This window comes from Salvelinus alpinus, chromosome 30, assembly GCF_045679555.1.
Source record: "Salvelinus alpinus chromosome 30, SLU_Salpinus.1, whole genome shotgun sequence".
In the NCBI taxonomy this organism is placed as follows: Eukaryota; Metazoa; Chordata; class Actinopteri; order Salmoniformes; family Salmonidae; genus Salvelinus; species Salvelinus alpinus.
In genome coordinates, this window is record NC_092115.1 from 20,052,745 (window position 1) to 20,076,459 (window position 23,715).

A 23,715-nucleotide genomic window follows, 5' to 3' on the forward strand; every position below is an offset into this window, starting at 1 on the left:
CTCCAGAGTTCACCACAGCTTCAGAGTGTGTGTGAGAAGATAATATTGCTTTAATCCTTCTTGATTGATGAGGAATCTCACACACATATAGTGTAGAGTATAGAGGTTACCAGACCTTAAGCTCCCTAAATTACACACCGTACAGAGAGCGCGAGAGCAGTATCAATATACTGTACTTAAAGTCATAACCACTCACAATTTATGTTTGAGAAGTGGGGGTCTATTTGTGTAGCATGTACAGTATACATACCAATGTATGATATCATGCCATTTGAATATTAAATGCATTGATATCATACCATGTTGTATACATTCATTATTACTGTATGTTTAATGTACAGTTGTGTATTTATTTTTAGTGAGGGTGAAAGTTAAGCTGTTCTGTGACTCAGGACATAGGGGTAAGACGGATCCCAGATTGAAGTGATTAGAATGTGCAGTGATCGGAACATTGATAATTATTTACGTTTACTGATACACTACAGTCTGTTCCAGTCGATATGGGGTGACTAAGCATCTGTCTCTGTGCTCTACTTGTTCCCCTGGCTGATTGGGATTGAGATGTCATCTGGATCTGTGATCTGTTTGTCAGCCTGACCTTTCTGGCCTCATACTGATTAGAGGCTGAGTGACGTCTGTTTACTGTACAGTCTGGTATCATTCTCTCTCTCTCATTCTCTCTCGGCCCACTCTGCCCAGAGCGTTGAAGCAATGCCAGAGCAGCATTGGGCTCATTTCACAGACAACCTGTCCAAAACACACACACACACACACACACACACACACACACACACACACACACACACACACACACACACACACACACACACACACACACACACACACACACACACACACACACACACACACACACACACACACACACACACACACACACACACACACACACACACACACACACACACACACACACACTGAAACACACAACACACACACACACACACTGAAACACACAACACACGGCCCATCCAAGACACACAAACACTTTCTCTGTGTGTTTATGTGCTTTAGAAGTATCTGGAAGGCACAGCTCATTCACAGTCACACAGTGGTGATTAACAACAGAGAGCACACAGAAACGCTCCGTCAAGCATCACTCACTCAGCTATGTAAACACACTAACGATGTGCTTCAAACAGACACACACACCCAAGCATGGATGCACACTCACACACACGCCCAAACATGATTGCATGCATGGAAACACAGGCAAGTGTGCACACACACAGGCACACACTCAAAAATGATGCATCACAATTGTTATACTTTAAGATGCACTATGCAGAAATCGCGCAGCTATTTCCTGGTTGCTAAAATTCTAATATTTCACCTAATTTCAGTTTATGTCAGAAAACAAGCAGTCATTGTGTATAGAATCATTGTACCGCTGTGAAATATATTTTCCATAATATATATTTTCCATTTACCTGACAAGGTAAAAATCTGTCATTCTACCCCTGAACAAGGGGTAGCCGTCATTGTAAATAAGAATTTGTTCTTAACTGACTTGCCTAGTTAAATAAAGGTAAAATATATATATTTTAAATTATTTTTTATCTTAATACTACTTCTACTAAAACATCAGAGATTTCCAGGAAGTCCATCTCTGCAGCCAACTCCAACACCCCTGGAATGGATTCCAGTTTCTTCATCTCTTCATCAGAAAATAACCCCTGGTCCCCTGAGCTCACATGCTGCTTGTAGAACTCCCTCCTCACTTTCCTGTAAAACTCCATCTTGCGCCTCATGTGCTTGTGGAACAGACGCTGTTTCTCCTGCTCGGGCAGGTGCTGGTTGTGGTAGCAAGATATCTGAGGAACTCGGGAGGACCTGGCCTAAAGTCACACATAAACCCAGTTCTACTGTAGATGTACCTAAATGCATTCTAAACATGGATTCTTGAGAACTACACCAAATTAAGCAATTCACTTTTTGATTCTTACCATTGATGACGACAGGAAGCTACTGATGTGGCTGTGCCATCCATGGTAGAGACTGGTGAAATTGCTTGAAGAAGCTCATTGTTGAAAAATGTACAATCTTGGATAGCAGAAGCAAGTCACACAACTAGTGTTGAGGTTGTTCCCACAAAACTAAGTTTCAAATCAATATTACCTACAGTGACTATCAACCAAACATTCTAACTTTCAACATTCTACTAGTTGCCATTTTCAATTATGATGTCATCATATTCAAATGTAAGTGTATCATTATGAATCTAATTGAAAAAGAATGGGTTTTTATTCAATGTTGCCTTATCAACCCCAACCATTCTAAATTCAAACATTCTACCAACTTTTGCTTTGGTTGACTTTGTATTTGTAAGATTCAGAATTACCATGACAACGAAAAAGAGTGAAATGAATCGGTGTGATGTGCATCATCATGTAAAATCACTTTTACATTGAATCCACCATATAAATATTTAGAATTCAAATGTTATGGTAGCCACTAAAACACACACACACACACACACACACACACACACACACACACACACACACACACACACACACACACACACACACACACACACACACACACACACACACACACCAGATGAATGATGGATGTCAGAATTTGGTTGTTTGTTGTGGTCTGCGTGTCAAATGAACGTTGTTTTCTTTGAATTTATTGTTTTTGTGTTGTGTTCTTTCAAAGTTCATGTTTGTTAGCATGCCTGGAACCCCCCTGTGTACAGCCCTGTCCATTCTCTGTGTACAGCCCTGTCCATTCTCTGTGTACAGCCCTGTCCATTCTCTGTGTACAGCCCTGTCCATTCTCTGTGTACAGCCCTGTCCATTCTCTGTGTACAGCCCTGTCCATTCTCTGTGTACAGCCCTGTCCATTCTCTGTGTACAGCCCTGTCCATTCTCTGTGTACAGCCCTGTCCATTCTCTCTTGTGACCTCCAGTCATGCCTTCTCTCACTATCTGTGTCCTCTCTGTTTCTCTGCCAAAGTGCTTTTTGTGTGCGTGTCACTATTTTCAACATTCCAATGCATCATTCCTAGACATCCTCAACCTCCCTCACCTCAACTTTCTCCTCTCTCCTTCCTTCATTCCTAACCACCATACTTCTCCCCTTCTGTAAAGTGTTTAACCCCACCTGATCCTGAACATTGATCAGTCACCCCTATCTCCTCCTACCTTCCTTCACCTCACATCACTGAGCATCAGATGGAGACAGCAGGGTAAGAGACAGAGGGATGAGAGAGAGTGGGAGGGAGGGAGAAGTGTGAGACGGTCAGATGTAAACCATCTGTTAATGAGCATCTGCTCTTAAGACGGGAGAAGTGGAGCGATGGAGGGCTGTTAATTGAAGGGTGATACGCCACGTTAAACACAGTATCCCAGCTCACCATAGTTACCACTGTGGACATATTCGACTGTGTGGATGGACATGTCCAGACTTGTCCAGCTGTACCCTCCCATTATTGGACTGTCTATTGGAATGGACAGTTTGGTAGCTGTGCCTTCCAATTACAACTAAAGATGTATTTGGATGTGCAAAGGGTATGAATTATCCTGTTCCCAGAACTCCTATGGTCATAGTCATGTTGTTGAATGTATTGTGAAATGCATACATTTTGTGGGTTTCAGGGATTTTCACTTGTGGGCGTTTTGTATAGCTTGTAGTAGAGTTTATCACTTGCTTGCTGTGGTGATGGTTATTTAAAGGGATACTGCGATATTCTGCAGTTGTGCCGTTGTTCTACTTACCCATGAGTCAGTTGAAGTCGTGGACATACAAATGGTCTCCACGAGTTCAACTGACTCTGGGTGATCTTGCAGTATCCTTTTAAGTTGCAGGAGTGTTGATGGAGAACTGTACAAGTGCGTAAGTGTTCAAGTGTACTAGTCAGTGTCTATGTGACTTGTGCCCTACTAGTCCCCTCAGCTGGAGTCTCTCCCATCTACATCTGGGTGTGTTTAGCTGGGTGTGGGCCTGTACCATATGACTAAGTGTAGGGTGTTACTGTCCCAACCGGGAAAGGCAGGCAGGCCTTTATAGACCCAGGGACCGTGGAAGCTGTAACTCACAGTTAAGAGTGGGCTAAGAGTATTAACTCACTAAGTTTAGGAGAACTGTACATGTCAAATATTGTGTGTGTGTGTGTCTCTGTGTGTTTAACAACCAATAAGCACCTGGCCAAGGACAACACTTGAAAATAAACATGTTAAGAGCTTACGTGTGTGTTTACAGCACACATCCAAACACAAATCGAGAGACATAGGATTCGTCAGGCCAGGACATAGATATCTATTGAATAGATCTGCACTGAAGCCTGAGCTTAGCCAAACCTCTAAATCTTCATAAATGAGGGGTTTATCATATTTTCCCTGTACAACCCTCCATGACTCCTCATATTTTCTACTGGATAAAGCATATTTTCTGCCTAGTCTGATGGGGGAAAAAAGATTGTGGAGACGTGGAGACAAAGGAGTGTGTGTGTGGACTGAGGAGTCGGCACTACCAGCTGCCAGCTGCTAACAGTGGGAAGGAAAGGACGGTAGGGGTCAGCTTCCACTGCCCACTGAAAGAGGTGGAGCTATGGGAGGAAAGATAGGAAGACAAGGAGAGAGAAAGAAAGAGAGAAATAGATGTGTGTGAGAAAATGAGACTGAGTCAGAGTGACAGTGACTGTGACAGTGCAGGCTATATGACAAACACCGGAAGAATAGATAAGAGTTTGAGAGGAGAGAGCGACAGGGATAAAAGAGAACGAGGGAGAGAAAGAGAAATAGAGAGAGAGAGAAAGGGAGAGAGAGCGAGAGAGAGAGAGAGAGGTGGAAGGGTAGAGGTCAAAGAGAATGTTAAGTAATGACACCTGAGGTAGAAGTGTTGGATGGCTGGCAGGTGTGCCAGACAGAAGGTGCCATTATCCTGGCAGGTGGTGGAAGGGCTAATGGTGTCATGCCTGCCCACTGGGCACAGACGTCAATTCAACATCTATTCCACATTGGTTTAACTTCAAAATTACGTGGAAACAACGTTGATTCAACCAGTGTGTGGCATCTAGACGGCACCGTGTGTGTGTGTGTGTGTGTGTGTGTGTGTGTGTGTGTGTGTGTGTGTGTGTGTGTGTGTGTGTGTGTGTGTGTGTGTGTGTGTGTGTGTGTGTGTGTGTGTGTGTGTGTGTGTGTGTGTGTGACAGAGAGAAAGTGCGCATGCATGTGAACCTGGCACTCTGAACAGAAGCACTTCACACACACTCACACTCACACTCACACTCACACTCACACTCCCAAGTATTACTAGCCGGTGGGCTATTGCCTTGTGTATATAAGCCTATTTTTGTCTGTGAGGCAAATACTCCTCATAGACTTTAATTAGATTTGAACACAGAGCTCTGGCTGACGGGCACACTCAGTTCTAGATGACCAAGCAACACAATCTTATTTATTCATTGAATTAGACTTTTTATTTTTTTAATTAACCAGCTGGTCTGTTAAAGGGATAATGCGAGATTCTGTCATTTGTGTGTTTACAGCACATGTCCATCTCCCTATTTATCTCTATGAACACAAATCAAGAGGAAACGATTAGTCAGGCCAGGATACACATACAGGTAACTGCCAAAATAAAGGAAACACTTGAGTAAATGAGAGATACAAAGTATATTGAAAGCAGGTGCTTCCACACAGATGTGGTTCCTGAGTTAATTAAGCAATTAGCATCCCATCAGGCTTAGGGTCATGTATAAAAATGCCCATTATTTTGGCAACCATGGCTAGAAGAGAGGGAAAAACAGAAGAGAGAGAGAAAAACATATTATGAAAGAGTGTGTGTGAGAGAATGAGTGAGTCAGAGAGAGACAGTATGGCAAACACCAGAAGAGTAGATAATAGTTTGAGAGAAAGAGAGGGAGAGATTGTCATTCTAATTACCCAGAGTCAGATGAACATGTGGATAACATTTTGATGTTTGTGCGTGCAGTATGAAGGAAGTTTTGCGAGCCAATGCTACCAGTGTTAGCTCAATGACTGAAAGTCTACTGGTAAGCTAGCATTATGCTAACAACAGTTAACATTGGCTTGCGAAATTATTGCTAACTTCCACTAACTTCATTCAGAATCTCACAGTATACCTTTAAGTAACGCCATTTCAAACTGAGTTGGCTGGGAGTAAATGTCCCTAAGAATAAGTTTTTTTCAAAGTTGTCTGAATAAAAGCAGTATGCTTTCATCTAATAACAGAATGATTATACAGCGTTGGGCTTATACTACCTGAAACCAGAAAGTATCATATCATACTGTATCTTAATCTGTTATGATGTACACTCTTAGAAAAAAGGTTTCCAAAAGGGTTCTTCGGCTGTTCCCAAAGGAGAACCCTTTTGGGTTCCATGCAAAACCCTCTGTAGAAAGGGTTCTACATGTAACCCAAAAGGGTTCTTGAAAGGTTTCTTCTATGGGGACAGCTGAAGAACCCTTTAAGGTTCTAGATGGCACCTTTTTCTCTAAGAGTGTATAAGCAGTTGAATTCCTGCATTAAACCTCATTGAAGTATCTTGGGACCATCAGTAAACATGAGGATTTTCCACATAACATTAAAGTGTTTTCCAATTAGACCCAACATACACCCAGCATGGCGTTCATTTTGTTGCTAACTCTTCCCAATTATAGACCACATATTTGATTCATTCTGAGACTAATTTCCTGTTTTCAGGGTCACCTCTGTTGATGTCAGAAATGCCAAGGACATCTGCTCCATTGTGCCGCCTGATTGGCTCGTGGTCTTGGCATGCAAATCATGTTGGGCGGGAGCCAGAGTTACAGGGTCCTAAACGCCAAACACATTACTCACTGTGAAGAGAGGGTGGAGGGAGAGAGAGAAGGAGGGATGTTGGGAGGAGACAGAGGGAACGATGAAGAGAGATGGAGGAAGAGTAGAGAGAGAGAGGGAAGGGAGCGGGGTGGAAAGAGAAGAGGGAAGGATGGAGAGAGAGAGGGAAACAGAAAGACTGACGGAGAAGAGCGAAGGGGGAGAGAAGGAGAGTGAGCAATGAGGGGTGCAAGAGATGGAGAAATGTTACATTTGGGAGAGGAACAGTGAGAGGGAGAGGAAGGGGACCTACAAGCAACAGGGAGAGGGGAAGGAAAAACAGATGGAAACTGATGGAGAGAATAAATAGTGCATGAGACAGAGAAAAACAGAAAATAGATAAAGAGAGAGAGAAACACAGAGCGAGAGAGAGAGAAACACAGAGAGAGAGAGAGAGCGGTATCGGAGTGCGTGTGTGTCAGAACACAAACACTCACCATCCATCACAACACTTATCAGCTGTGTGGTTAGTGCCGTTAGCCCGCGGAGCGCCACGGCGCCTTAGGAACCATTTAGACGCCATTAAAAGACCACTATATTAAACAGACACACACACACACGCTGAAAGACACCATTCATCAACTGATGTATGTAGGCTCTCTCTCCCTCTCTCTCTCTGACCACGACATCCTCTCCCAATGTCTGACTATGGCCTTGGGAATGTGGTCCATTGTTTGGGCAATGGACATATACAGCTGGAGGTAGTTGAGACTCATTGAGATGTATGATTTGTCAGATTTTTTTTTGCATTGAAGTATCAATTGTCATTATGGTTTAAATCAAATCTAAATTGTATTTGTCATGTACGTAGTTTACAGCAGGTAAACGTGCGGAGAAAGGTGACGGAGTTGTATGTAACAGAATAGGTTACTGTTGGACTCTTTTTGGCCCTCATCAAAGCCCAGAGTAGATTTGTTGGTTGTGTTTGTTTGTGTATTCTGCATGTGACAGGGAGTGCCAGGAGTGAAGATGGAAAGGCAAGGAGAGAAAGAGAGAGAGGAAAGAGAGGGACAGTCATAGAGGAAAGGCAGAGAACCGTCTGCTGTTGAGTGGACTGGGGCTGGTTCATCCATGAATGGCCAAGATAGCCAGGTCTAAAACAACCACATCAGCACAATGCATCCCTTCCAACTCTTCCTCCTTCTCTTCCTCTTCCTCTCCCCTCTCTCCTCGCTGACTCACTCACTCCGTCTCCCTCTCTTTCCTCCTCACTCACTCTCCCTCCCTCCCTCCCTCAGCCAAGGAGCGTTCTGTTAACCCAATCATTCACAACTTGTCAAACTGGACAAATACAATTAGGAGGATCAGATACATTGGCGCCGAAGCAACCACGGTTCACTCCTCCCTCCCTCGTCCTCCTCTAAATCTCTATCTCTGTGTCTCTCCATCTCCCACCTTACCACAAATTAATACACAGGCTATTTGTGTCCAGCACAATACAGAGCTATTACTGTGTGTGTGTGTGTGTGTGTGTGTGTGTGTGTGTGTGTGTGTGTGTGTGTGTGTGTGTGTGTGTGTGTGTGTGTGTGTGTGTGTGTGTGTGTGTGTGTGTGTACGTGTGTGTGTGTGTGTGTGTGTGCGTGTTTTTGTGGTGTGAGCAAAGTGGCTGGTATTGAGACATGGGTGGGAGTGTATGGATTTCAGCAGGCATGGGGGGAATATTTCAAACACAGAAAGGAAATTAGAGAGTCAGAATAAGCCAGAGACATGTCAAGCTGTTCTGCTAGTTAAACTCCATACCATTGCAAATGGAATCATTAATTATTCTCTTCTCGCTGCTGGAAAAAGTCATTAGAACACAGACACCAGGCTTATCACAGGTTCACTGTGTGTATGTGTGTGTATTTGTGTGTGAGAAAGAGAGAGAGATGGTATTTCATTTAACCTTCATTTTGACAGGAATTCATGGTGAGACCAACGTCTCTTTCATAAATGAGCCCTGTATTTCAAATCAAATCAAAGCTTATTTGTCATGTGCGCCGAATACAGGCCCTAACCAACAGTGCCATTTTTAAGTAAAAAATAGGTATTATACTAAATAGAAATACTAAATAAAAAGAAAACAGTAAAATAACAGTGAAAATAACAGTAGTGAGGCTATATACAGGTGGTACCGGTACAGAGTCAATGTGCGGGGATACCGGTTAGTCGGGCTAATTGAGGTAATATGTACATGTAAGTATAGTTAAAGGGACTGTGCATAGATGATAAACAGAGAGTAGCAGCAGCGTAAAAGAGGGTGTTGGGGGAGTGGCGGGACATAATGTAAATAGTCTGGTGGCCATTTGATTAATTGTTCAGCAGTCTTATGGCTTGGGGGTAGAAGCTGTTAAGAAGCCTTTTGGACCTAGACTTGTCGCTCCGGTACCGCTTGCCGTGCGGTAGCAGAGAGAACAGTCTACGACTGGGGTTACAAAGATCAAATACGAAATGAAAAACAGGATCATAGAAAACAAACACATTCTTCATCAAAAAGGTCCTCAAATCAGCAGTCTGAATTGGCCTAAAGGTACCAAAACGGATTACGTAGAAGTCTGTGTTATTAATTGCATGTGAAAGATTATTACTAATTTAACATTATGTCTGGGTTATCATGTTAGCATATGCTCAGTATAGAGTAGTCTATAGCCCTAGTGTGCATATCCCCCAGGTCACCCAACCTGAAGCTCTGTCACTGGGGATGCTCAGCCCTCAACCCCCACCCAACCTGAAGCTCTGTCACTGGGGATGCTCAGCCCTCAACCCCCACCCAACCTGAAGCTCTGTCACTGGGGATGCTCAGCCCTCAACCCCCACTCCACCTGGAGGTCATGGTGCTGATGAGGGGATGGGGATGAGGGGGGAGAGGGGGATGAGGGGAGGTTGGAGGGTTAGATTGTGGTCCCTCTGGGGCCCCTGAGAGACAAAATGGAAGAGCAAGGACATACACACACGTACACACATTTGCACGCACGCACACACACACACGTGTCATGTTATTGATCATCATTAGTCACCAGAGCAGAGAGGGGACTGGCTGCCCTATGGCACAGTAAGAGATTACTAAACACTCACCCTGTTCTAAATCTCTAGGATTTTCAACATACCCATGTACGAATCTTATCTAAAGGATAACAAGCATTATCTGACTGCGATTCACGCTGTTGTACTGTATGTTTAAAAATATGCATGACTATTAACCAAAGCATGAATTTTCCAACTCTTTCCGACTCTATTTTAGACAATTTTAGGCTGGGATTCAATTCGATCATCATTTTTTGGCTATGCACCGTTAAAAGACAATGTTACTGGAGATCGCAAGGCAATGCTGCTGATGTCGGCTCAATGGTAAAATGACCTTTAAATGTCAACCGCGCTACATTGTTTCCTGACCTGTCTTGCAACCCAGCTAAGACAACAGTATAGCCACAGCAACAGTCTGCTCCTGTCATAGGCTGTCAACCCAGCTCTTAGTCTATTACTGAAATTAGTATAAATGTGAAAGGATTTATACTTTTACTTTTGATACAATTACATTTAATTTTGATACTTAAGTATCTTTATACTTTTACTCAAGTAGTATTTTCCGGGATGACTTTCACTTTTATTTTAGTCATTTTTTATTAGGGTATCTTTACTTTTACTCAAGTATGACAATTAGGTACTTTTTCCACCACTGCTCACAGAACTGGACTGCCGAGTGCTGAAGCGCGTAGTGAGTAAAAATCACCTGTCCTTAGTTGCAACACTCACTCCCGAGTTCCAAACTGCCTCTAGAAGAAATGTTCGCACAAGGACTGTTCATTGGGAGCTTCAGTGTTGGCTGGAGTGGTGTAAAGCTTGTCTCCATTGGACTCTGGAGCAGTGGAAACGCGTTCTCTGGAGTAAGGAATCACGCTACACCATCTGACAGTCTGACGGATTATTCTGGGTTTGGCGGATGCCAGGAACACGCTACCTGCCCTAACGCATAGTGCCAACTGTACAGTTTGGTGGAGGAGGAATAATGGTCCAGGGCTGTTTTTCATGGTTCGGGCTAGGCCCGTTAGGTCCAGTGAAGGGAAATCTTAACGCTACAGCATACAATGACATTCTAGATGATTCTGTGCTTCCAACTTTATGGCAACAGTTTGGGGAAGGCCCTTCCTGATTCAGCATGACAATGCCCCCATATACAAAGTGAGGTCCATACGGAAATGGTTTGCCGAGATCGTTGTGGAAGCAATTGACTGGCCTGCACAGAGCCCTGACCTCAATCCCTTCAAACTCCCGAGTAGCGCAGCGGTCTAAGGCACTGCATCTCAGTGCTAGAGGCATCACTACAGACCCTGGTTCGATTCCAGGCTGTATCACAACCGGCCTTGATTGGGAGTACCATAGGGCGGCGCACAATTGGCCCAGCATCGTTAGGGTTTGGCCGGGGTAGGACTTGCCTAGTTAAATAAAAAATAAAACACCTTTGGGATAAATTGGAATGCCGATTGTGAAGCAGGCCTTATCACCCAACATTGGTGCCTGACCTCACTAATGCTCATGGCTGAATGGAATTAAGTCCCTGTAGCAATGTTCCAACATCTAGTGGAAAACCTTCCCAGAAGACTGGAAGATGTTGTAGAAGCAAAGGGGGGACCAACTTCATATTAATACCCATTATTTTGGAATGAGATGTTCGACGAGCAGGTGTCCACATACATTTGGCCATGTAGTGTATGAGTGTGTCTGCCTGCGTCCCTGCCTACGTGCGCTTGCGTGTGTGCACGTAGGCAGTGCATGTGTGTGTGTGTGTGACAGCAGAACGTCACTCCCGGCTAATCCTAACATGCACAGAGGTCTGGATAAGTCTGTCTGACTGGCATCTGGTCAGGTGGCAGGGGAATGATCTGTCATCCAGTCAGAAACACACCGACCAAGCACTTTGCTCTGCTCGGAAAGGCCTGGAATATAACTGGATGTTTCTGTGTTTGTTTGGCCCTGAGCTTTCAGGTAGTTGCCAGGGATGAAGGTGTTGTTGGCCCCAGGGCTTCTCACTGTGTCCGTGTCTCTGGTTCTGGCTTGCCCTCAGTCACCCAGCTGTCCACTGTGTAGGCCTTTGGTTGAATATTATTCAACCAAAGCAATGCTAATTGCCAACTTAGCCATAAGATACACATTAGTTGCTTATATATTATCTCTCGTGGACAGACTACGTAAACATAAATGGTACCGTAGATCTGTCATGATACAATGGGATAAGTGAAATAGTGAGCAGCATTAGTTCCGGTGCTTGGGTTTTTCGTCACTGGTTATTTGGACAAATCACGATTTCACAGGTGTTAGCATCTTTCGTATTTCCTGTTCCGATCCTCCTTCTTTCTTTTTTCTTAAATAATCTCAGTTAACCCAGAACTAAAATCTTGTGTAATTAGTCAGGTGCTCGATTAAAGGGGGTAAGAACTTTCTGATTTAGCATCGGTTTCAATTCTCCTCATTAGGAAATGCGACTGAAAACGAGATTTGGGTCATGGAGGCGTGCTTTATGTGGGTGTCTGTTGTGTGTGTGTGTGTGTGTTCGAACGTGGGAAGCATTTGTACTTTCACTCGGCCAAAACAGTACACAGTTACAGTCACTCACCCTTCTAAATAACTTGAAACCATCTAACCAGGTATTTGTGTCTGGAAGTAGCCTAGACTAACTAGCAAGCAAGCCAACTTATTTAGTCAATTAGCTTAAGCCGGCTGGTGTGTGACCGTGGCAAAGTTGGTTTGACATTGGAAAGCGTATCTCTGGGCTCGTTAGGGACCGTCAATAAATGATAACATTTACATGGGACAATATTCTGATGTTGCACATCTTTTAGTTTACTCATCAAATGCTTAAAATATTTGGTTAGAGTTTTACAATTTGGAGCTATTGACATTTAAAGATATTGTCCCATGTACATTGTGTAATTTACTGATGGTCCCTAATTAAACACTTAGTCTCCCAGTTGGTCCTAGACTGAAACTTCACCATAACAACGTCCATTATCAGTAAAGGCTTTCTGTGATAACCTACTTTCATTAAACAGTCGCTTCCTTTGCCCCTAGTCATTATTTCTGGTAACGTTGGCTTTAACTAGGAGTCTTTCTTTCTGTAATGTTTCACAATCAGTCCCCAGCAACACAGCAGATATTCCTGTCTTATTACCCTCCTGTCTGATAAGAATTTGATGGTTCGTTATTATAATGTTTCAATTCATTTGTTTTAGAATAGTGACATCATCAGACAAGGCCCTGCTTAGATAATGCAGTGCGGTTGGGTCAGTGTGAGCTTTAACATTATATTACGTAACATATTCAACACTGTTGGATCGTCTTCAGGGAGTGTGTCTGCGTGTGTGGGTGTACTGGATGTGGAGAATGTTTGCTGGGTGTATGTGTGTGGTTGAGTGTGTTCAAATCCATTTGTGTGTGTGTGTGTGTGTGTGTGTGTGTGTGTGTGTGTGTGTGTGTGTGTGTGTGTGTGTGTGTGTGTGTGTGTGTGTGTGTGTGTGTGTGTGTGTGTGTGTGTGTGTGTGTGTGTGTGTGTGTGTGTGTGTGTGTGTGTGTGTGTGTGTGTGTGTGTGTGTGTGTGAGAGAGAGAGAGAGAGAGAGAGAGAGAGAGATGCTGAGCTAAGGGAGTTCTCATAGAGGCTCAGTGATTCCTCTCCCCATCTGGGGTGCATGGCGGGCAGGAAGGAGATAAGAACATCTTCAATGAAAACACTGCACACACACACATTAAAGACGACGCAGTGAAAATGTATTCTTAAACAGTGCAGCCCAGCCTGTTTTTGTGAGGGTTTGAGTGTGTGTGTCTGCGCAATGTAAGTGTATGTTAGAGAATCTCTCTATATCCCACTCAGTGCGTTTTATGTGGATGGCAACATTATCTTCCACTGCACATCCTATCCTGCCTCAGAATACATTTAAACACTTCCTCTCTGGGTTCACCTCTGTGGCACATTTCATATGCGGTACAAAGCGATGAGACAGAGCCCCAGAAAAAAATATAGAATTTACCTAAATTCAACTGTTTAACACTGTTAAACATGTCCTGTTTCCTGTCTCATTCCAGGTTACCTCCTGGAGCTCCTGAACCGTTCCGAGGATGTCCTGCAGCAGTCCTATCCCCCGGCGCTGGGTTCCCTGTACACCCAGAACACCCGCGTGTTCTCTGACCTGTACACAGAGCTGAGACGGTACTACCGTGGTTCCAACGTTAACATAGAGGAGGCGCTCAACGAGTTCTGGGCCCGCCTGCTGGAGAGGATGTTCAAGGGAGCCAATGGACGGTATCTCATAGGTACGTAAACGTTACACATTGAACTTAAATATATTCTTTGAAATGTTCAACTTTTAAAATCTCAATTGAAAATAAATGCTGCTTTTTCCAAACTCTTGCATTGAAATTGAATTCACCCCAACCCTGGTAAATATTTTCATGAATTTCATCTTGTATGATTTCAACTTTTATTCTTAACTATGTGAGGCCGTTATATTGCTTTAGCTATCACTTGTGTATTGTATGAAGAGTGTTTTACTAATAAAGTTATTATGATTGCAGGCGATGACTACCTGGAGTGTGTGTCCAAGCAGTCGGAGACGCTGCGACCCTTTGGTGACACCCCCCGAGACCTCAAGTTGAAAGTGACACGTACATTTGTGGCGGCACGCTCCTTTGTCCAGGGACTGGTGATCAGCGGGGAGGTGGTTCGCAAGGTGTCACAGGTAAGACTGACCCATCCTTCTCCGTCTGTCTTTGTCACTGTTGTTAATCTCCTTGCTCTACTCATTTTTCTCTCTCTCTTCCCCTCTCTCTCTCTCTTCTATTTATTTTCTCATCATGTCGATCAAACCTGCAGTACATCAATCTGGCACTTCGACCACGATGAAACTTTAAAACGTATTTGGAGCTTTGAGATACAAGCATTCTATCAAACTAATGTTACCGCATGAGAGAAGAATCCCTGGTGCCTCTTTTTCTAATGTAAGCAGCTAAATGGATGGCTGAACTGTTCCACGGATCCTACAACATCCAGCATTTATTTTGCCTTGTCATGTCATGTTGTCTCTGGCTCCAGACAGTTCTTTATAGCATTGTGTGTCACACTGTGTACAGTAGTCCTCCAGCGGCTCTATACTTCTTCTCTAGAACAGTGTGTGGTCAACACTGGGCCAAATAACAGCATATTAACAGTGCTGGGCATCTCATTGCAGGCCAATCAATCTCTAATGGAGTAACAGAGGAACAGAAGAGGGAGAAATCTAGGACCATAACACCAGGTTGTTTACACATACAGTGTGTACAGGAGAGGGACAGGGTGACCCACAGCTCTGGGCAATGTTAATAGAGTGACCTGAGGGATAGAAAGGGAAGGAGAGGAGAGCGGAAAGGTGAGGATAGTGGAGGAGGAGAGGAGAGTGGAGGAATGGAGGAGAGAGATGAGGAAGAAAAGAGGAGATAAGGAGGACTGAAGTGGAGAGAGGAAGGTATAAGAGGGTAAATGGATCAATTGAGGAGAGAGATAAAGAGGAAGAGAGAGGAGATAAGGAGGAATGGAGTGGAGAGAGGAGAGGAAGGTATAAGAGGGTAAATGGAGGAATTGAGGAGCGAGGGGAGATGTATGCCTCATGTGGCGTCTGGAGTCTGATTGGACCAGCCAGGGGGGCAGAGGGCTGAGTGGAATGCCAGAAGGCATGCTGGGATATGGGTACCCTCTCTCCCTCCCTGCCTTCTCCCTGTGGTTCTAATCAGACTGTAATAGGGATTGTGGTGGATTGTGCTGTTAGGAGAAAGTGAAATGAGCGAGACAGAGAGGGAAAGTACAGTAGAGGGTTTGGGTGAGAGAGGGAGAGAGAGAGAGACAGAGAGGGAAAGTACAGTAGAGGGATTGGGTGAGAGAGGGAGAGAGAGAGAGACAGAGTGGAAGTGAGAGAAAGGAGTGAGTGGAAGGGACACTCATGTACACACATGTTGACCTTGACAAGAGATCACTGTGAGATGTACACCTACACCTCGCCCCACCCCTGCCAATCAAATCATACTGTACCACATAAAGTAGACTCACGACAGCTCTATCATTTGTGTGTGTGCATATGTGAATGTGCCCAAGAGTACACCCTGACCTCATTGAGAATGGCAGTGGCTGCCAGCGCCCTCGCATTAGTGCAGGGATGACATTTTGTAATTTTGTAAAAGCCGCACTAATTACTTACACATTTTCCCCAGCCGACCTCATTTAATGAACATATCGCTCAATGTCCTTCAGCAGCAGCAAAACGGATACAGTCAGGAAATATGGATCAGATCAAGTAGCTCTGGGGAGACAAGGGAGGAGGGGGGGGGGGGGGGAGGAGAGGGGATAGAAGGGAAGAGAACGGAAGGGAAGAGAAGGGAGGAGAGGGATGAGAAGGGAGACAAGGGAGGAGAAGGAAGAGAAGGGAAGGGAGGAGAAGGATAGAAGGGAGGAGAAGGGAAGAGAGGGGAAGGGGGACAAGGGAGAAGTAGGAAGACAAGGGAGGAGATGGGAAGATAAGGAAAGGGAGGAGAATGGAGGGGAAGGTAGAAGGGAGGGGAAGGGAGAGAAGGGACGAGAAAGGAAGGGAAGGGAGGAAAAGGGAATGGAGGAGACGGGAGGGGTAGGTAAAAGGGAGAGGAAGGGAGAGATGTGAGGAGAAGGGAGGAGAAGGGAGAACAGGAAGGAGAAGGAAAGCGAAAGGAAGAAGAATGGAGGGGAAGGTAGAAAGGGAGGAGAATGGAGGAGAATGGAGGAGAAGGGAGACAAGGGAGGGGAGGGGAGGGGAGAAGAATGGAGGAGAAGGGAGGGAGATAAGGAAGATAAGGGAGTAGAAGGGAGATAAGGGATGAGAAGGGAGGGAGTTAAGGAAGATAAGGGAGTAGAAGGGAGACAAGGGAGGAGTGGGAGAGAAGGGAATAGAGGAGAAGGGAGGGGAAGGGAGGAGAAGGGGAGGGGAAGGTAGAAGGGAGGAGAAGGGAGGGAAGGGAAGACAAGGGAGGGAAGGGAGACAAGGGAGGAGGAGAGAGACAAGGGAGGAGAAGGGAGATGGGAAGAGAAAGGAAGAGAAGGGAAGGTAGGATAAGGGAGGGGAAGGGAGAGGAGGGAGAAGAAGGGAGGAGGTGGGAGGGGGAGAGAGACAAGGGAGGAGAAGGGAAGGGAGCAGAAGGGAGATAGGAGGAGAAGGGAAGAGAAGGGAAGGTAGGATAAGGGATAGAAGGGGATAGAAGAAGGGAGGAGGTGGGAGGGGGAGAGAGACAAGGGAGGAGAATGGAGACATCGGAGGAGAAGGGAGACAAGGTGGGAGAAGGGTACAGAAGGGAATGGAGAAGAAGGGAGGGGAATGGAGAGAAGGGAGGAGAAGGAGAAGGGAGGAGAAGGGAGAGAAAGCGAGACAAGGGAGGAGAGGGTAGGGGAAGGTAGGAGAATGGAGGGATAGGGAGGAGAGGGGAAGGAGGGAGAAGGGGGGAGGTAGAAGGTAGGGGAAGGTAGGAGAAAGGAGGAGAAGGGAGGATAAGGGAGGGGAAGGTTGAAGGGAGGGGAAGGGAGAGAGAGGGAGGGAGGGGAGGAGAAAGGAGGGAAATAAGTGGTGTGTGCGTGAGATAGCTAGCAACTGCTTATCAGCATGGCACCGCACAGGCTGGCAGTGCTCTGCAGTCCTGTAAGCCAATCTGGCTGGTCTGGAGGGCAGACCCAGAGGGCATACGTCATGAATGGAAATGCCAGCTAACCGTGTCAACCCATGCTAATACTCCTCCTTGTTCCCCTTCTACAGTATGCCTGCGGCTAGGCTATGCTAACTATTGCCATGCTAATGCCTGGCTTTATTCCCTTACGTCCATGCTAATTCTAATGTGTGTTCCCCTGTCACAGAAGTCTATGCCTGTGGTTAGGCTAGCTAGGCTACGCTAACTGTATCCTTGCTAATGATTTGCCTTATGCTCACGGCTACACTTGGCTTCGCTACCTTTGGTATTGGTAATTCTAGGTTTTATTCCCTTATGCTTGCAGCTACACTACGCTATGCTACGCTGTGTGTGCTTAATTGAGTCATCCCAAGGTCCTTCTGTGTGCTGCATGTCTTGTCTCCTCTACAGGGACACACAGAGAGACTGAGGCCGGGATAGATGCATCACGCTAACATTCTAACGTCACATCAGCACAATACTGTTAACCCTTACCTCCTTGCCTTACAGAGAGACCATTTCTGTGGTGTACACATTGTTAGTGTACTTTCACTCATGGCTAATAGAAAATGTGGGTACTAATAGTTGATATTAACCCTTTGATTTCCTTTTTTCATAAAGGATAGTGTGAACAGTATTTTTCTCTTTTGTGACAATATCAATCTTTCCCCAGAGAGTAAGGGAAAATATCTCATTGGTGCGCTGATTTGAACACTCCCCTTGCCCTGTGCGTGACATGGGACATTTTTCACCAGTTCACCAATATTGACCCCCTACAGAAGAGCAGATATTTATCAGTAGTAGTGATCTGATTTTAACCTTACTCTTGTGTGGAGGGGGCCATTTCTCATGGGTGCGCTGATATTAACAATCCCCACAGCCAGGGGGGACATTTTTCAGAGGCGCACTGACATTAACTGCTATAGCAGGAGCTGATTGCCTGAGCCCCTGGCTGTGCTTTATGGTGCCGTTTCCATTCCAAAAGCTTCAATCTGGCAACAACGCCTTTTTACCACCCAGCTCCACACACTCCTGCCTGCAGATGTGTGTGGAGTGTGTGTGTGTGCCTGTGTGTGTGTGTGTGTGTGTGTGTGTGTGTGTGTGTGTGTGTGTGTGTGTGTGTGTGTGTGTGTGTGTGTGTGTGTGTGTGTGTGTGTGTGTGTGTGTGTGTGTGTGTGTGTGTGTGTGTGTGTGTGTGTGTGTGTGTGTGTGTGTGTGTGTGAGCCTCAAAGTAGAGGTCTGTGCAGTCCGATTTCTTCATCCCACCCGCAGCTACTGTTCCCGCAACCAACCCTAAGAAATTGGTTAAATGACCAGAGATTCTCACGTGGCTCGTTATATTAGGCTAGCGGTATTACTGGGATATATCAGCCAATAGGCTTGACATAGTTTGTAGATTTGGAGAGAGAGCAGACATTTGCAATTTCTCTTGAGCTACATTTTGCATATACCCTACCCTTTAGGAGTGGGATGATTTACAGACAGAAACAAATATGGGTGATCAATATTTATTTCTAGGCAATGTAGTAAACTATAGCTTAATCATATATAGGAAGGGAATTTCCTTGGAAAGATAACTGCCCTTCACAAACACATGCATAGGCTATAGCCTACTCTATTTAATTGAGACCACACATGCACCTGATCTTGCATGCCCAGAGAGGTATGGCTACTGAACTTGAAGCAGCAAGAATGATGAGAGAGGACACTTGCACTTTGTCTTGAGCTACGCTTTGCTTATAGGATATAGCCTATCTTTTAGGAGTGGGACGAATTGCCGGCGGAACTTGAATGTGTGTTTTTCTGGGTCTGGGGATCAGTAGCTTTCTGGGTCTGGGGATCACAGGTGGGCGGTTGTATACTGAGTACAGAGAGCATGAATACAAATGCAAAAAAGTATGAATACAAATTCAAATGTTGGGAGAGATAAGTAAGAGGGGGTGAAGAGAGTGATAAAACAAATGAAAAGAACAAGAGATAGAGATGAACAATTCCAGAGAAATATGAACCAGAGAGAGAGACTTGAATTCCATGAAAGTGGGGGACAGATAGGGCACATATAGCGTCAGGGATATAGGATTAGGAACAGGACTAGGATATATGACTAGAAATATGACTAGGATATAGGACTAGGATATAGAACTAGTAATAGGACTAGTAATATGACTAGTAATAGGACCAGGATATAGGACTATGATATAGAACTAGTAATAGGACTAGTAATAGGACTAGTAATAGGACTAGGATATTGGACTATTAATATGACTAGGCTATAGAACTAGTAATAGGACTAGGATATAGGACTAGGATATAGGATGAGTAATAGGACTAGGATATAGGACTGGTAATAGGACTAGTAATATGACTAGGATATATGACTAGTAATGGGACTAGGATATAGGACTAGTAATGGGACTAGGATATAGGACTAGTAATGGGACTAGGAAATAGGACTAGTAATATGACTAGTAATAGGACTAGGATATAGGACTAGGATATAGGTCTAGGATATAGGACTAGGAAACAGGACTTGTAATAGGACTAGGATATAGGACTAGGATATAGGACTAGGAATTAGGACTAGTAATAGGACTAGTAATAGAACTAGGATATAGGACTAGGATATTGGACTATTACTATGACTAGGATATAGGACTAGGATATAGGACTAGTAATAGAACTAGTATATGACTAATAATATAGGACTAGGATATAGGATGTGGATATAGGACTAGGATATAGGACTAGTAATATGACTAGTAATATAGGACTAGTAAAAGGACTATGATATAGGACTAGGATATTGGACTATTAATATGACTAGGATACAGGACTAGGATATAGGACTAGTATATGACTAGTAATATAGGACTAGGCTATAGAACTAGTAATAGGACTAGGATATAGGACTAGGATATAGGATGAGTAATAGGACTAATAATAGGACTAGGATATAGGACTGGTAATAGGACTATGATATAGGACTAGGATATAGGACTAGGATATAGCACTAATATATGATTAGTAATATAAGACTAGTAATAGGACTAGGACATATGCCTAGGATATAGAATGAGTAATAGGACTAGACATAGGACTAGTAATAAGACTAGTAATATGACTAGGCCATAGGACTAGAATATGTGACTAGGATATATGACTAGGATATAGGACTGGGATATAGGACTAGTAATAGGACTAGTAATAGGACTAGGATATAGGACTAGTAATAGGACTAGTAATAGAACTAGGATATAGGACTAGGATATTGGACTATTAATATGACTAGGATATAGGACTAGTATATGACTAGTAATATAGGACTAGGCTATAGAACTAGTAATATAACTAGTAATAGGACTAGGATATAGATCTAGGATATAGGACTAGGATATAGGATGAGTAATAGGACTATGATATAGGACTAGGATATTGGACTAGTAATAGGACTAGGATATAGGACTAGGATATAGGACTAGTAATAGGACTAGGATATAGGACGATGATATAGGATGAGTAATAGGACTAATAATAGGACTGGGATATAGGACTGGTAATAGAACTAGTAATAGGACTAGGATGTAGGACTAGTAATGAAACTAGAAAATAGGACTAGTAATAGGACAAGGATATAGGACTAGTAATATGACTAGGATATAGGACTAGTAATAGGACTAGGAAACGTAGTGATGGTGCCGGAGGGGAAGGCTGCCGTCTATTCGACTCTCAATCTTAAGGATCTGACCTTTTTTTCAATTTTCGCCAAAAATGACATACCCAGATCTAACTGCCTGTAGCTCTGGACCTGAAGCAAGGAAATGCATATTCTTGATACCATTTGAAAGGAAGCACTTTGAAGTTTGTGGAAATGTTAAATTAATGTAGGAGAATATAACACATTAGATCTGGTAAAAGATAATACAAAGAATAAACTATGCGTTTTCTTTTTTTTTGTACCAAATGCAAGAGAAAGGCCAATATATGACTAAGGTATCTTGGCGCAATTTACATTTTGGCCACTAGATGGCAGCAGTGTATCTGCAAAGTTTTAGACTGATTCAATTAACCATTGCATTTCTGTTCAAAATGTTGTATCAAGACTGCCCAAATGTGCCTAATTGGTTTATTAATACATTTTCAAGTTCATAACTGTGCACTCTCCTCAAACAATAGCATGGTATTCTTTCATTATAATAGCTACTGTAAATTGGACAGGGCAGTTAGATTAACAAGAATTTTTGCTTTCTGCCAATATGAGATAAGTCTATGTTCTGGGAAATTTTCTTCTTACTTACAACCTCATGATAATCACATTAGCCTACGTTAGCTCAACCGTCTCACTGGGGACCTACCAATCCTGTAGAAATGTTAACCAACCATGCTATTTTGTTTGTCTTTTCGCGTTGTTCGTAACTTGTTTTGTACATAATGTTGCTGCTACCGTCTCTTATGACCGAAAAGAGCTTTAGGACATCAGAACTGCGATTACTCACCTCAAACTGGACGAAGAGTTCTTCTTCAATGAGTCGGACGGGAGGGATATAATACAGACACCCGACCAGGCCCAGATCCATTTTATTCGCTGGAGAAGGAAACTGAGATTTCGCAGAAAGAGATCAGGCTGCATTGTGAGGATCAGGCGACGAGTGGCTAATCTGCCCTTGCCTTCCGTCCTGCTAGCTAACGCTCAATCACTGGAAAATAAATGGAACGAACTGAAAGCATGTTTATCCTACCAATGGGACATTAAAACTTCTTAGGGCTAGGGTCTTTTATTCAGAATATCCGCCTGCCTGTTACTCAGGCCCAGAAGCCAGGATATGCATATAACACTTTGAAGTTTGTAGATATGTTAAAATAATGTATGAGACTATAACACAATTGATATGGTAGGAGAAAATCCAAAGAAAAACCAACCAGAATTGTTTAAATTATTTTTAGATCCAATGCTCTTTCATTGGAAAGTTATGGGTCCTATGCAATTCCAGCTCCCAGATTGCAATTCCTATGGCTTCCACCAGATGTCAACAGTTTTTGTTCAAGGCTTCAGGCTTGTTTCTTCCAAAACAAGGAAGAATTTAGAGTTTTGGTACAAGGAGTCACAGTTGGAATTCAGTCTGTGGCGCTACGAAGAGGACGCTCACTTGCTAATTTTACTTTTTTTCTGCATTAAATATTATAGTTTAATTACATTTTAGGGTACCTGAGGATTACATAGAAATGTAGTTTGACTTGTTTTAACAAAGTTTAGCGGTAGCTTTTTGGATTCCTTTGTCTGCATGTTGAACGAGTGGATTACTGAAATTGATGGCGCCAATTTAACAGACTTTTTGGAATATAAAGAAGGATTTTATCTAACAAAACGACCATGCATGTTGTAGCTGGGACCCTTGGGATTGCAAACAGAGGAAGATTTTCAAAAAGTAAGTGATTATTTAATCGCTATTTGTGATTTTATGAAGCCTGTGCTGGTTGAAAAATATGTTGATGTGGGGTGCCGTCCTCAAACAATCGCATGGTATGCTTTCACTGTAAAACCTATCGTAAATTGGACAATGCAGTTAGATAGCACTTACCTCAATTACCTTGACACCGGTACCCAGCACATTGACTCTGTACTGGTACCCCCTGTATATAGCACCGCTATTGTTATTTACTGCTGCTCTTTAATCATTTGTTATTCTTATCTCTTACTTTTTGGGGGGTATTTTCTTAAAACTGCATTGTTGGTTAAGGGCTTGTAAGTAAGCATTTCACTGTAAGGTCAGCACCTGTTGTATTCGGGCGCATGTGACAAATACAATTTGATTTGATTTGATATAGGACTAGTAATAGGACTAGGATATAGGACTAGGATATAGACCTGTTAATAGGAGTAGGACATAGGACTAGTAATAGGACTAGGATATAGGACTAGTAATAGGACTAGGATATGGAACTAGTAATAGGGCTAGAATATAGGACTAGGATATAGGACTAGGATAGAGGACTAGTAATGGGAAGAGGATATAGTAATGGGACTAGGTTGGGACTAGTAATGGGACTAGTAATGGGACTAGGTTATAGGACTAGGATATAGCACTATGATATAGGACTAGTAATGGGAAGAGGATATAGGACTAGTAATGGGACTAGGTTATAGGACTAGGATATAGCACTATGATATAGGACTAGTAATGAGAGAG

The 23,715-nt window shown here is 43.5% G+C and overlaps 1 protein-coding gene across 1 annotated transcript in view; it reads left to right on the forward strand.

The window, feature by feature from the left end:
• Positions 1-23,715, forward strand: part of LOC139560620 (glypican-1-like) — a 144,218-nt gene that overhangs the window by 81,390 nt on the left and 39,113 nt on the right. The window contains exons 4-5 of the mRNA XM_071377553.1: positions 13,904-14,131; positions 14,393-14,556. Of these exons, the coding sequence (XP_071233654.1) occupies positions 13,904-14,131; positions 14,393-14,556 (392 nt within the window). The remainder of the gene's footprint in view (positions 1-13,903; positions 14,132-14,392; positions 14,557-23,715) is intronic.